The sequence below is a fragment of the Peromyscus californicus genome, unplaced genomic scaffold (assembly GCF_007827085.1).
Source record: "Peromyscus californicus insignis strain IS unplaced genomic scaffold, ASM782708v3 Scaffold_3__1_contigs__length_106647218, whole genome shotgun sequence".
NCBI classification, from domain to species: domain Eukaryota; kingdom Metazoa; phylum Chordata; class Mammalia; order Rodentia; family Cricetidae; genus Peromyscus; species Peromyscus californicus.
The window spans coordinates 58,895,983-58,910,930 of record NW_026294551.1 but is presented as its reverse complement, the minus strand read 5'-3'; the positions used below and the strand labels follow the sequence as shown (position 1 = coordinate 58,910,930).

Below are 14,948 nucleotides of genomic sequence, written 5' to 3'. Positions count from 1 at the left end.
CAAACTTTTTGAGTGCTAACAATGAAAACTCTGCACCCACTTGAGTAAAAATGTAAAATTTTAGGTAAAATTGTCTACAATTACCTTCAGACTAATATATAAATGCATATAAAACATTAATGAATTCATGTTTGATTTATGCCCCTCCCCAAGATATCTTATTATATATACATGTAAACATAACAAAATCTGGAAAGATCTGAAGTTCCAAACACTTCTATAATCCCAAGAATTTCAGTGAACCCGTCCCCTGGTAAACCAAGGAAAAGCACATATGTCTTTCAATTCTCCAAGACCCAAAGTGGGGACAAGTGGAAGACAGCGATTCTGGAAGCATGGAGGTTGTGGTCAAAACTGGAAAGCCTTTCTTGTAATAAAAGCAGCAACAGCTGACAGTGACAGCACTTGGTCTGGCTTAGGCATTGAGTGTTCTAATCTCCTTGATCACTCAAGATGGCTACCTGACTGCCTGTTGGGCAACTCACCTGCCGCACTCAGTAGCATACTGTGAGCTATCCTGTGGGCAGTGAGACTTGCTAATGAGAACAGCCAGTCCTAAAGTGGTGACTAGATTGACACTCTGGCTGAGAAGATGAAGCATTGAGTGGGTCCACATGATCTAGTCCTAGTTTGGCCATTTTCAAAGGTGTCATCAACAACATCACTAAGCTTCATTTTATTTTTCTAAAACACAGAAGTAAAGCCACCTCAAGATTCTTCACCTTGAAGCAAATAAAATAACAACCAGTTGATGAGGCTGCAAATGACTTTAGAAACCTATCTACGAACATCATGTTCAAATCATCATCTCTGCATCTGCTGGCAGGACTTCACCTGGAATGATTTTGGCAATGAATACCAGTGCCAAACTTATTCCACTTAGATCGATCATTCTAGACAGGAGAATCAAATGTAATTTAGGGGCTATTTAGGGTTATATAAATTCAGTAAAGCAGACTGCATTTCCAATACACTTTCTTTTTTACGTTGTTCAGCAATGTTCATCATTTTCCTTATATATAAAACCGTACTTAGCTGGAGACTCTCCAACTATATTCAAAGATCCTCTCTGTGACGCTGATGTAGTGTAGTGGCTTATCTGAGTAAGCCACAAGCTGGGACCTCCAGAGGCTGGATGATTGCAAGTTCAAAGTCAATGGACGTCTCATTGATTTGTCCTGCACACACCATGTTAAACAAATCCTCTCACTGGCATTCCCTAACACAAGTCTTCTTCTAGAATACAACACTAAACTTTATGACTGCTTTTGTTCAACATGGAAGATGAAAGTAGATTGCTATTGCTTTGGGCAGACTGCACAGTCAAAACAAAAGAGACATCAGAGAAAGGGAAAATGCAAGGAGGCATTAGATATTAATCTCATATTCACCAAGAAAACAAATCTTTGCTTGGTTCTCCTTTCAGAGTTGAAAAGGCTACGAATTTTCTTTTGCTTTAACCACCCTGTAATTCAGAGCTCTTTATCCAAAGCCCTTCCTTTTCGCCCCATTTCAGCCATGAAAGTCACTCAAGTATTGTTAGTATCAAACAAAAAACATGTTTCTTCTTGACCCTATTTATTCACACCTCTTGATCTCTTTCATTTCCTTCATAAAAAATTGCCAACATCCACAGGTACACTAGATCCCAAAGATAACACTGCTATCACACTTACCTTTCTAATTACAACCTACCCCTCAGATCTGAGACTATTTATGTTTTATGTCTTTCTCGTAGTTTTCTCTAAAATAAAGTCTCTGAGAACATCAATGGTTTTCAAAAGACAAGCCCAAGTTATGAATTCACTCATCATTTATTTGATCTTTTTTTTTTTTTTTTTTTTTTTTTTTTTCTTGGTTTTTTGAGACAGGGTTTCTCTGTGTAGCTTTGCGCCTTTCCTGGAACTCACTTGGTAGTCCAGGCTGGCCTCGAACTCACAGAGATCCGCCTGGCTCTGCCTCCCGAGTGCTGGGATTAAAGGCGTGCGCCACCACCGCCCGGCCCTTATTTGATCTTTTAAAAGAGCCATTTCTTTGAAATCTTGTGAACATAGACTCAAATACAATCTAATTTGTATATGCTTAGAAAATTATTTGACACATAGCAAGTGCTAAATAAGGGCTACTATCTGTAATTATTATTGCACTCTTTCCCTACTCATCTCCCTCTATGTGTCTTCAAAATGGCACTATACTGGCCTCTTCCTGTGCTATCAGCAGAGGTGAGAGATGGATGAAATATGTAAGTCACAATCATTCCTTTCAAGGAAGTTACCAGCATGCTAAAGAAGAGAATGCAAATGAATAATTATATTGCAACACCCAAAGGAACACCCAGATTCTCCAACAAGGTGAACTACGACCAACAGGTTGAAGCTGTAAGGTGGCAGCTTAGGGCTCAACATGAAGAAAAGAGTTTGAATCTTCATGGTTGAGCACCTAGAGAGCCTTGGCAATCAATGTGCCACAGTAATCAAAAGACAATCTAAACTGGGAGGTGGTGGCGCATGCCTTTAATCCCAGCACTAGGGAGGAAGAGGCAGGCGGATCTCTGTGAGTTCGAGGCCAGTCTGGTCTACAAAGCGAGTTCCAGGAAAGGCTCCAAAGCTACACAAAGAAAACTTGTCTCGAAAAACCAAAAAGAAAAAAAAAAGACAATCTACCAAGAACATTGTAAATAGAGATATAACACAATACACATCAAAACTTTACAACACCTCACTGTTAGCAAAGTAGTTAGCAGATGTAAAATGGTCTTTAAAAGGTATGTGTGTGCATGTGTGAACCCTGTAACGAAGCCCACAGTTACAAAGTTTTGAAGACAAAGCTGCGGGCGGCAAGGTAATCTAGGCTGCTGTCCAATGGGCATACCAGCGAACAGAAAGCACAGCAGAATGGTACTTCTACATTGTGCTGTGAACAAGTGAAGGCCTAAGGGGGTTATGAATAGTCAAACTCTTCACTTTTTGTGCAAATTGAGACACTTGAGAATCAACTGCTGTAGAATATTATTTTAACTAGGCAAAGATGTGTTACACTTGTTTATGCTGCAGAATATTACTTTAACTGCGTAAAGGTATGTTACTTTTGTTTATGCTGCATTTCTTTACAATGTAAGGATATGTTTAATTATGTAAAGATATGCTGCATCTGTTTCACCTTGCCTGTCTAAGGCACCTGATTGGTCTAATAAAGAGCTGAACAGCCAATAGCGAGGCAGAGAAAGGCTAGGCAGGGCTAGCAAGCAGAGAGAATAAATAAGAGAAATCTAGGCTCAAGAGGAAAAACAAAGAAGAATGAGAGAAGAAGAGGGGAGATGCTCAGGGCCAGCAGCCAGGTGGTCCCCAGCAACAAAGAGACAGCAAGAAAGTAAGAAAAGGTAAAAAGACCCAAGGCAAAAGGTAGATAAAGAGAAACAGGTTAATTTAAGTTAAAAGAGCTAGCCAGAAACATGCCTAAGCTAGGCTGAGCATTTAAAACTAAAACTAGAAAAACAACAACAAACCAAATTGTACCAGTCTTCTTCTTTCAGGCCACCAACCAGCTTCCAAATCATGACACAGAGACTTATTGTTATTGATGCTCGGCCTAGATGTCCACTTACATGTAAAAAGAATCCCTTATTTTAGCCTTTTTATTTAAAAAACAACAAATCTTCGAACACAATAACTCACTTTTAGGAACCTAACAACACAAGCAAGGAAGTGTGCAAGACTTAACTACAAGAATTTTAGCTTATTAGTGACAGCGGTGCACGCCTTTATTCCAGCACTCTGGGGCAGAGGCAGGCAGGTCTCTGGGAGTTGGAGGACAGCCTGATCCACATAGGAAGTTCCAGAACAGTTAGGGGTACAAAGTGAGACTTTGCTTCAAAAAGGGGTGTATGTGTGACACTTCAGTTCATCATTTGAGTCTCCAAAACATCAAATAAAGAGAAACTGATTAAATAAAGCACACCCACACACAACAGTCATTCTCCACCATGTACTGATGTGGAAGACTGTTCATGGTATAGTCAAAGGTTTTTGTTCATATGAAAAAATACATATGGACCATATGCGATATATTAAAAACTCATTACTTTTGCTTACATTTTGTCACTGATTCTCAATGAAACATTTCCTAAAAAAAAAAAAAAATTAACTGTTGCCTTAAAAAAAGAAATCAACAGCAAAACAAAATGTTTTAAAAATAGAATAGGAAATCATGCCTCCTACTCCAAAGGGCTGTTCAGAACTCCAGAAATGTAAGATTATCTTAAGATCATAATTCCAAAGTTAAAGTTTTAACATCTTTGGCTGGTGGCCTTTCCTAACAGCCATTGTGCTTCTAGAAACCTGTCATTTAAAGACAACGAGAACCATGTGCAGAGGGACATAAGAAGCAAACAGGATTGACAAGCTGTAGAAGCTGAGGCAGAGGCAGAAAGTAGAAGACCATGTCATCGCTCAATTTACTATAGTAAATTGTAAACAGAAATAAACTCACAGACATACACATTTATCGACACAACCTCTCCTAAAAAGCCATGTACGGCAGCCCGCCCTTATCTGCAGGGAATATATTCTGAGACTCTTACTGGATGCCTAAGAATCTGATAGACTCCTATATACATCGTATTTATCCCCACACATATATACTTGTGATAAAGATTAATTTACAAATTAGGTACAGCAAAAGAGTAGCATCAGCAATATTGAAACAACATGTGATAAGCTATTTAAAATTTATGAATTGTTTATTTATGGAATTTTCCAGTTAATACCTTCAAAGTAGTTGACTGTGGTTAACTGAAACACAAAAGGAAAACTCCAGAGGAGACTACTGTACACATAAAATGAATAAAATAAAGAAAATAATCCCAATTGCAGCTTATTACATTAAATACTGAAAATAATTCTAATTTTTCTGACAACTCTTTTCGATTCTTAACTCACTCTACTCGAATTTATTTGGCTCTGTCCTCTTTCAAGAGCTGATCAGTCAAAGGCATCCGCAGCCTTCTTTCTGTCTTTCAGTCAAATTGAAAACACTTACGGCCTGCTTTCATCCTCTGAAGGCATGCCCACTTTAAAGCCACGTTTGGGTTTGAATGGCGTGTGTATACACACTACAGAACGTTCTAGTGCTTTGCTTTTACATGTCAGTGTCCGTGGTTCCCGCACACATCTCCTAAGTGCCGCTCACTGCCTGTCACTCAGAAACTGAATCTCATTTTCTCTCCTTAAAACAAATGCAAGAATTGCTTTTCAAAGCTTTACTTTTTTCTTCTTTCACAAAGAGATCACAGAAGCAGGATGCAAAGAAGAAACAGGGCTAAATGAATAACAGCTCAAATACAGCACATAAAAATTAAAAATATGTGTAAGATGTTATTTGAATCTTTTTATAAATAGGGACAGATTTTTTTCCTCCCCTAGACTCTATGAGTAGCTGACACACTCTTTAACATGAACACTACCTTTCAAAAAAAAAAAAATTATATCTTTACCTAACTGTTAACCCAAAACCCAGTTCAGGGGCCGGAAAGACAGCTCAACATTTAAGAGCACTGGCTGCGGAGGAGCCAGGTTGGGGTCACATCATCCACCCAGTAGCTCACAACCATCTGTAACTCCAGTTCCAGGAAATCTGCTTCCCTCTTCTGGCCTCCACAGGCACTAGGAATGCATGTGTGCACAGACATACATGCAGACAACAGTCATACACATAAAATAAGAACAGTTAGTTTAGTGCCTACTGGCTTTGTTCTTTCTTCTGCTAAAACTATTTAAGACTGCCAGTAAAATGGCCCTGTACGCCTTCGTTTCTGAACTTTATGACATTGTCTACTAATAATGAAAACAAGACACCAATACTGCACTACTGAAAAAAATATTACAGCTTGGGAAGCTGGTAAAACCCTAATAACACTAGAATGCACAATGCTGAGAATCTCCACGAAGTTTTAAGTACTACAACGCTTCCAAACGCAACTGGATCCCAGACAAACGGAAGAGGGCTCACAACAGATACAAGAAGCCTGTCTGTTGGCATACGCTCACCGAGTACACACCACCACAGCACTGAAGAGGGCTGGCAGTAGTCATGAATTCTGTGGCCTTCTTCAGTGTTCCTAAAAATCATATAGAACCTAATCCATCCCTTGTAGCAAATACTCAGGGATGGACCTGGAATTCGCCCAAGAGGCTAAACTTCACTCCTGTAAAGCTTCTAACACCTCAGTGGGGCCCAGTTCCTAACAGTTTCTGCTTAACTGACCGCCGCCATTCCCTCTTTCTTACAGACACTCCCTCGTGATGACTAAACAGGTTGTTTTTCTTGTGTGCGCATGCACATTCATGGCAATCAGAGGTCAACCTCAGGTGTTGCTCACCGGCCTGGAACTTGCTACATAGACTAGGCTGGCCAGCCACCTAGTTCCAGGGATCTGTCTGTCTCTGTCTCCCTAGCACCGGGATTACAAGCCTGCCATCATAATTGGCTCTTTTCACATGTTCAGGGGATCAAACACAGGGGATCCTCTCTCGCAAGCGCTTTACCAACTGAACTATCTCCCCCACCCCTAAGAGAGTGTATTCATTAAAAAAAAAAAAATTAAATCCTTGAGCTAACATTTTTGGAGGGCAAGGGGTAGGAAATGTGGGTGAGAAAGTGGCTCCCGGTCAAAGTAACATTTTTTAAAATTACATTTTAATTACGAGTGTGTACGTCCCTCAGTGACTGTGCAGAAGTCAGTTCTCTCCTTCCACCATGCATGTCTTGGTGATTGAACTCAGGTCATCAGGATTGGCAGCTAGCAGCCTTATCCACTGAGCCAGAATCTCACTGGCTCACAGCTTTTTATATTTTATAATATTCTGAAATTTATAAACATCCTGATACCTTTTAGCTGTTTTTATTTTCCCCAATTTTCACACATTTATATTAAACATTTTCTTTAATTTATATAATTTAAACAGAAGACAATAAGGATATGTGCAGCTCCTAATTTACAAAAGGGAGGCTAGAAACTGACAGGTACCCCCGGCCTATCCTTTTAGCTTGGACCTGCTAATACATGCAGGCAATGAGAACACATGGAGACACGGACTCCAAGTGGAGCCATGTTAGGGAAAGTGTCACAAACGGCCGCTCACTACAGACGGCAGTTTTGTTTTCCTCTCTCTCTCTTTTTTTTTTTTGAGACAGGGTTTCTCTGTGTAGCTTTGTGCCTTTCCTGGAACTCACTTGGTAGTCCAGGCTGTCCTCGAACTCACAGTGATCCACCTGGCTCTGCCTCCCGAGTGCTGGAATTAAAGGCGTGCGCCACCACCGCCCGGCTGTTCTTCTCTTTTTGAGAACCACTGCAGCCTCTCTAGCGTTGGCCTTGCTACAAAACTGTTCTCGTCACAAACAGCAGGCCAGTATGTGCAGTATCACATGCCTTTAGTCCAAGCACTCCAGAAGCAGAGGCAAGCAGATCTCTGTGAGGTCTACACAGTGAGTTCCAAGTTAGCAGGAATACAGAGTGAGGACTCTGTCTCAAAAGCAACAATAAAAAGAAACCTTATTTGAAACAAATAACATCCTCCAAACAGCAGACAATACACTATGGAAGCACATGATTTTAAGCATTATCAAATTACATCCCCAGATTTTACAGACTAGCTTCTTCTACATGGTGCCCTATGAACATTCAAGCTGGCTCCTGATGGTAACTTGGATTCCTACTTGAAAACTGTGCCAACTCCTCCTGGGTGTTCTGGTGATGAGACAGTTTTCCTTAAGTTTTAGCCAAGGCTTTTTCACTATAGTATCTTATGAAAAAACCACAACGTCAGGACATACCACAGTGGCCAAGCAAAGGAAAAAACTATTTCAGAGAATCATCTGGGTGCTTAAAATAGCAAGAAGAAAAATGATCCATTAGAAATAGTTAGCAATTAATTATATGATATAATCTGGCTGTACATACCAAGTAAACAGTAGTGCTGAACTACTGGATTTTTTGTTTGTTTGTTTTTTAAAGCTGGACATGTTATTCTGGGGCTGGAGAGATGGCTAAGAAGTTAAGAGCATATGCTGCTCTTCCAGAGGACCTGAGTTCAGTTCCTAGAACCCAGGTTAGGCAGATTACAACCACCTGTAACTAGCTCCTCAAGCTGTGAAGACTTTGCCTTCCCTTGATACTTGTACTCACATGTGTATAGTCGCGTGCAGATACACACACCTACACATACTTTAAACTAATAAACATTAAATATTTAAAATTTTGCATTTTGCACAGTGGTGGCTTAAAATGCAGAAGCTGTGCACAATGGCATATTGCTATAATCCTAACACTTGAAAGGCAGTGGTAGGAGGATCCTGTATAGTGTGTTTAAATCCCCCTTCAGTGACATAGCCAGACCTTGTAAAACATAGACAAACAAATAAAATAAAAAGTAAAATAAAAAGAAATAAAACTACATCGACAGCATATAACCATGATGAACTCAAGGAAATGTATCTGCAATAAAGAGAACACAAAGTTCTGGCAGTTTTCAACGCTTTTTAACCCAAAGAATCCCAGCCGCTTCAAGGACACATTCTGTTGCACTCTGAAAACCATTTGCCTCAAAAATCAAACCAAACCAAACAGAGATCTCCACAGGCCACCTCTGTGGGTTCAGGGTGCTCCTCCAGCAGGGCACAGGATCTGGGGAGTTCTTCACACACAAAGGCACAGCCAGCCAGCAAGTGGCAACAGCATCACCTGCTCAGGGAGAACTGACCTGGTTGATGGAGTTGGCAGCACAGGAGGCGAGGCCCGTTCCAAGGGATGTAAGCAGGAAGCAGGGCCAGTCGAAGGGGCCTGGAGCCAGCGCGAAGCCTGCTGAAGTGGTGCTCACGACCAGAGCTGCAAGACAGCAACAGACATGCTGGTCAGCTGGGCTTTCCAGGCTAAGGCACAGCGTACAGGAGCGGTCTCCCACACATACCCAATGACGATGATCCTACAAACTCCAGTGGATGTCCTAACATCTAAAAATAAGGCACAGCGTACAGGAGCAGTCTCCCACGCACACCCAACGACGATCCTACAAACCCCTGGTGGATGTCCTAACATCTAAAAAATCCACATTCCGGGACAGCCATATGGCTCTGTGGGAAAAAGCTCCTACCATCAAGCCTGATGACCTGAATTCAAACCTTAGGACCCACATGGTAGGAAAGAACCAACTCCTGTAGGTTGTCCTCTGACAGCCACATACACACCAGGGTACGCATGTATACACACACATACATGCACACATGTGCATGCACACACACAAACACACAAATCAAAATGTAATCATTTTTAAAAACCTGAATTTTTCTTATTTTAAAATTATACGTATAGATTATATAAAAATATTTTCTTTTAAATTCCATAGATTCAGGGGTAAGAAAATAAAACAAGTCTTCCAAATTCATCATTCAGTTATTCATTCAACAAAATATTTATGGACTACCAATTTGTGAGCAATACTGTGCCAATGCTGGCAACTATTACAGATAAAGCTGCGCTCAGTGTTCTGAGTGCAGGGAGAGACGCAGGACACCTTTAGTAACTGAACAACAACTGCTGGCAGCTAACAGAGAGGGCTTGAACTCTGCAGTCAACTCCAGATAACAGTAATGGAGGCCTTTCCTGAACAGTTCCTGGGGCCAGAATGGAATAGAACGTGGTTCTCAACCTGTGGACCATGACCCCTTGGCAGAGGGTGGGGGTGGGGAAGTCCAACCCTCCCCCCCTTAACATGGTTGCCTAAGAGCATCGGAAAACACAGATATTTACAGTATGATTTGTAACAGTAGCAAAATTACAGTTATGAAGTGGCAATGACATAATTTTATGGTTAGGGGTCACCACAACATGAGGAACTGCATTAAAAAGTCACACAATGAGAAGGTTGAGAACCACCAGAATAGAGGAAGATGGTGGTAGCATCACAACCACCAACAGGGTGCCAAACAAAGCCACATAACTCACGCTAACAATGAGGCTGCTGCCCCTGGGGAGCCCTGGTGTTTCCTTCTTTGGGTTTACAGAAGCTGATAGGGTGAAACAGAGTCTATGAGGGGCATGGAGGTAAGCAGTAAGAATTCCCCAGAAAATCCTTCCGCATTTATGAGATAGTCAGGAGAGCTTCCAGACAGCACTGCACTAGGGAATGGAGAAGGGGAGAGTGTGATGGGTGTGCAACACAGCAGGGGGATGGGAGTGCTGTGTGCTCTACTGCACTAGCCTTTGGGAGGGAATGGAGAAGAGGAGAGTGTGATGGGTGGGCAACACAGCAGGGGGACGGGAGTGCTGTGTGCTCTACTGCACTAGCCTTTGGGAGGGAATGGAGAAGGAGAGTGTGATGGGTGTGCAACACAGCAGGGGGATGGGAGTGCTGCGTGCTCTACTGCACTGGCCTTTGGGAGGGAATGGAGAAGGGGAGAGTGTGATGGGTGTGCAACACAGCAGGGGGATGGGAGTGCTGTGTGCTCTACTGCACTAGCCTTTGGGAGGGAATGGAGAAGGGGAGAGTGTGATGGGTGGGCAACACAGCAGGGGGACGGGAGTGCTGTGTGCTCTACTGCACTAGCCTTTGGGAGGGAATGGAGAAGGGGAGAGTGTGATGGGTGGGCAACACAGCAGGGGGATGGGAGTGCTGTGTGCTCTACTGCACTAGCCTTTGGGAGGGAATGGAGAAGGGGAGAGTGTGATGGGTGTGCAACACAGAAGGAGGATGGGAGTGCTGCGTGCTCTCCATGGACAATGTGCTTCAAACCAGCAGTGTCCAACGCTAAAAACATGAAGGAACTTGAGGGAGCACGCTGAGGTACATGTGCACATGTCAGCCATAGGCGGTCTTCCTTACCTTCCCAATTGCTCTCTCTACCCCTCCCCGCCCTTTTCCTGAGCTAGGCTTTCTCATTTGACCTGGGCTCACCGTTCAGCTAGCAAGGAAGCCATGATCTTCCTGTCTCTTCCTCCCATGATCTTCCTGTCTCTTCCTCCCATGATCTTCCTGTCTCTTCCTCCCCAGCACAAGGACCGCAGGCATGCATGCACCTTCACAACCTTTTTCACGGTGCCGGGGATCCAAGCTCAGACCCTCCTGTGCTCATGCAGCAAATATCCCCTCAGCCTGGTTTCTAGGATTTCTAATTTTCTTTAGCTGTGCTCCATGTCAATTTGAAAGGTGAAACAGGTGCATGTGTAGGAATACTGTCGACATTAGTCAGTACCTGAGATAATCAACTTAAGAAAGGGTTCATTTACCCTCATAATCATGGAGATTTCAGTCCATGATCGGTTTCCCACTGCTCTGGGGCTCGAGACTGCAACTCATGGCCAGAATACAAGGAAGAGAGATGAAGGAGCTATGTTCCCACAGGTTTCTTCGGGGGCATAAACACAAAGGATCCCCCAGTAGATCCTGCCTCTTAATGTTCACTACCTCCGACAGCACGACTGTGGTGGGAAGCCTGGGAATGCAGGGCTTCTGAAGGACACTGAAAATCCGACTTTACACCGCCCTCTGAGTAAGAGTCTCTAACAGCATGCTTCTTGGGCAAGAGGCCCTTCCTTCGACATCACGGGTGCAAATGCAGTGAGCACTTGAGGCTCCCATGGGAGCTCCCACCAGAGCAGAGGACACAGGCAGAGGACTAGGAGGCAAAGGAGTGAGGGCAGGGGTGAGGGCGCAAAGGAGTGAGGGCAGGAGTGAGGGAGCCACAAAGGATGGGGGAGGAGAAGGGGTGAGGGTGCCACAAAGGAGTGAGAGCAGGGGTGAGGGAGCCACAAAGGAATGAGGGCAGGGGTGAGGGCACAAAGGAGTGAGGGCAGGGGTAAGGGAGCCACAAAGGATGGGGGGGAGAAGGGGTGAGGGTGCCACAAAGGAGTGAGAGCAGGGGTGAAGGAGCCACAAAGGAGTGAGAGCAGGGGTGAGGGAGTCACAAAGGAGTGAGGGCAGGGGTGAGGGAGCCACAAAGGAATGAGGGCAGGGGTGAGGGCACAAAGGAGTGAGGGCAGGGGTGAGGGCACAAAGGAGTGAGGGCAGGGGTGAGGGAGCCGCAAAAGAGAGAGGGCAGGGGTGAGGGAGTCGCAAAGGAGAGAGGGCAGGGGTGAGGGTGTAGGGCTAGATACGGGCTGCAGCAGGAAGAAAGGTAGGTCAGGAGATGAAGGAACAAAGGAGCCTGGCTGGTCAGACATCAGAGGCACATGGGGACAGTCTACCTGCTCCCCCAGCTGTCCCCCAGATATAGCACATGAGGTGGTGGCAGCAGCTGGCACCTGGCCACACCGAGCAGTGCAGGAGGCTCAGCACTCAAAGAACACTGATTTCAAAGGAAATACTTTGGAAGAAGGTTTTCGTTCTGGTTCTGTAACGACTTATATTCCAAAGACAACTTTCCATGGTGATTCCAGGCCTTGAAAACAGTCGCTGTGGGGCCATTTCACCCATGCACTAAGAGAGAAGAGTCAGTCTCTGGCCTCCTGAGCACATTCAAGAAGGCTGACATCTCAGAGGTAAGAACAGGGCTCCCCACAGGCTACTCCAACAGTAGCCCCTCCCCCCATCTCCCCTCCCCCTCCAGGCAGCACTTCCCCCCTTCAGTTATCACACCACAAACTGCAGAGCTTCATGGAATGTCAGCTTTTGTTAGAGTCACCTAGTTTTGCACAAGTTGACAGATCTCGAGGTCAGGTGGCTCCTTGCATACTGCACAACCAAAGGGACATCAAGAACCAAGACAACCTTGAAAACCCAGGCTAGTTACATGAGAAGATTTCCACCAAACAGGACAAAACGTTCATGACATCACGGACGGCGAGGATTTGGGAGAAGAACAACCGAAGGACCATAGGTTTCCTCTTACAATCAAACTAGTAGACTGCTTTCATCCATAGAGTAAGTCAGTCAACATAACTGGTGACTCTACTTTGGTGTAAGGCTTAAACTTTAAACCAAAAATAAACTACTCACAAACAAGAGTAGTTAAATGAAAATCCATTAGAACGTTATCAACATACAACTAATAAACTCTAGAAACACCAAAAACAGAAGAAATCTAGGAATCCGTAAATGTACAGTACAACCTTTTATATTGTGCATGGTAGCACAAGACTGGAATCCCAGCATTTGGGAGGCTGAGGCAAGAGAACCAAAGTTAGTTAGTAGTCAGTCTGGACTAAAGGAAGCCCCTGTCTCAAAATGAAACAACAACATAAGTAAGTTACCATCGCGATGGCTGACAAAGTGCTATAACCAGTAAAGTGTCAAAAACGAAAAAAGCCTGAAGACCGCCTAAGCTGAAAGGGTAGACAATTAGAAGAAAACTTCAGAGGGCGGTGGCAGCACACAACTTCAATCCCGGCGCTCAGGAGGCAGAGGCAGATGGATTTCTGAGTTCAAGGCCAGCCTGGTCTACAGAGCGAGTTCCAGGACAGCAAAGGTTACACAGGGAAACCCTGTCCTGAAACAAACAAACAAACCAAAAAAAAAAAAAAAAAAGAGAGAGAGAGAGAGAGAAAAGAAAAAGAAAACTTAATCAGAGAAAGAAGTATCATAGTCTTTTTCATTCATCCCACTATTTGACTGGGTGGGAAACCACAGAAAAAAATTTAGATTTCTGACCCACAGATCTAGCCAATAAGCTGAGAAGACATAGAAAATGGTTTGGAAAAAAAAACACAAAAACCACTAACAAAGGAAATGGGAAAGGTTTTAGAAAAAAGTAACAATGATAAGTTTACAGAATGGGCTTAAGTTTAGAATGTACAAATTATAAATGCTAACACACAGAAAAATGACAGCAACCACTCATTATTGTGGCAGAATTTGGGATTTTTAAGACCTTCCTAGAAAGAATCACAAGCCAACAAAGAATGCATTTACTGACTTCATCAAAGCAATTAATTGAAGGAAAAAGGAATAGAGAGTTGATTAATTGTACAAGCAACACTGAGCAGAGCAATGTCCTTATACAACGCAGCTGCAATTAAACTTCACATTGATTTCCTGGGATTCATTACATGGAATCATTTTGCAACACCAGGATCTCATTAAAAGTGAATGTAATATATTCTTTCATTAATAACTCTTGAAATTATATTTTATTTGGTAATCCCAGATTCTGTCCCTTCACAAATAAACATAAAATCAATGCTTCCAACCAAGCATGGCCCGTTCAATCCAGGCCCAGGGGTGCCGCACTGCAAGCCAGTGCCTGCCAGAGCCTGAGAGTAATATCCCTGCTCCTTGGAGCTTGACCCAGCCTTGCTCCGGAGTGGGTGGTCAGCCAGAGAACTCCATGCTTCCCCTTTAAGAGCGAGCAGCAGCTCCACTCAGCTGCCACCCGGAATACATGGCACCCCTGAGGCCCAACTACAGCCCCATGAGTCAGTCTGTTCTGAACCAGCCACCAGACTAGCCTAAATGTGGCCTGGGCATCCTGTTTCTAGGCTCATCATTCACAGGTTCATTTGTCTGCCTGCCTCTTCCAGGGGAGAGTTTCAATTTCTGTTCCCTATAACATTCAAAATGTTTGATCTTGTTAGACTCACAAGCACACCCTGACTGGCCTCAGGAAACAAACATCTTGCTCCAACTTGCCCCTGAGAGCCACCTGCTGAAGCCTTCCAGGTGACTTCAGGAATGAAAAAGATTGGTACAGGTTGGAGGATGTTCTACCAACAACCACTGGGCTTGGACCCTGAGCTCCAAATGAAGATGATGGTCCCGACTGACAGACACCCTGATTTCAGCCCACGGAGACCCTGGCAGAGAATCTACCACATGAGGTCTGAACGGATCCCACTTAGAAAAATGGTGAAATAATAACTCTGTCTCGAGCCGTTAAGATGCGGCAAAGCCAGTGCTTAGCGCAGCAGCCACAGAGAGCAGAGGGCAATGTACTCGGGGATCCCTTACAGGCCACGGCAGCCT

At 43.8% G+C, this 14,948-nt stretch overlaps 1 protein-coding gene across 1 annotated transcript in view; it reads right to left on the bottom strand.

The window, feature by feature from the left end:
- Positions 1–14,948, bottom strand: part of LOC128121902 (protoheme IX farnesyltransferase, mitochondrial) — a 119,386-nt gene that overhangs the window by 78,179 nt on the left and 26,259 nt on the right. Inside the window, exon 4 of the mRNA XM_052756977.1 lies at positions 8,757–8,881. Within this exon, the coding sequence (XP_052612937.1) occupies positions 8,757–8,881 (125 nt within the window). The remainder of the gene's footprint in view (positions 1–8,756; positions 8,882–14,948) is intronic.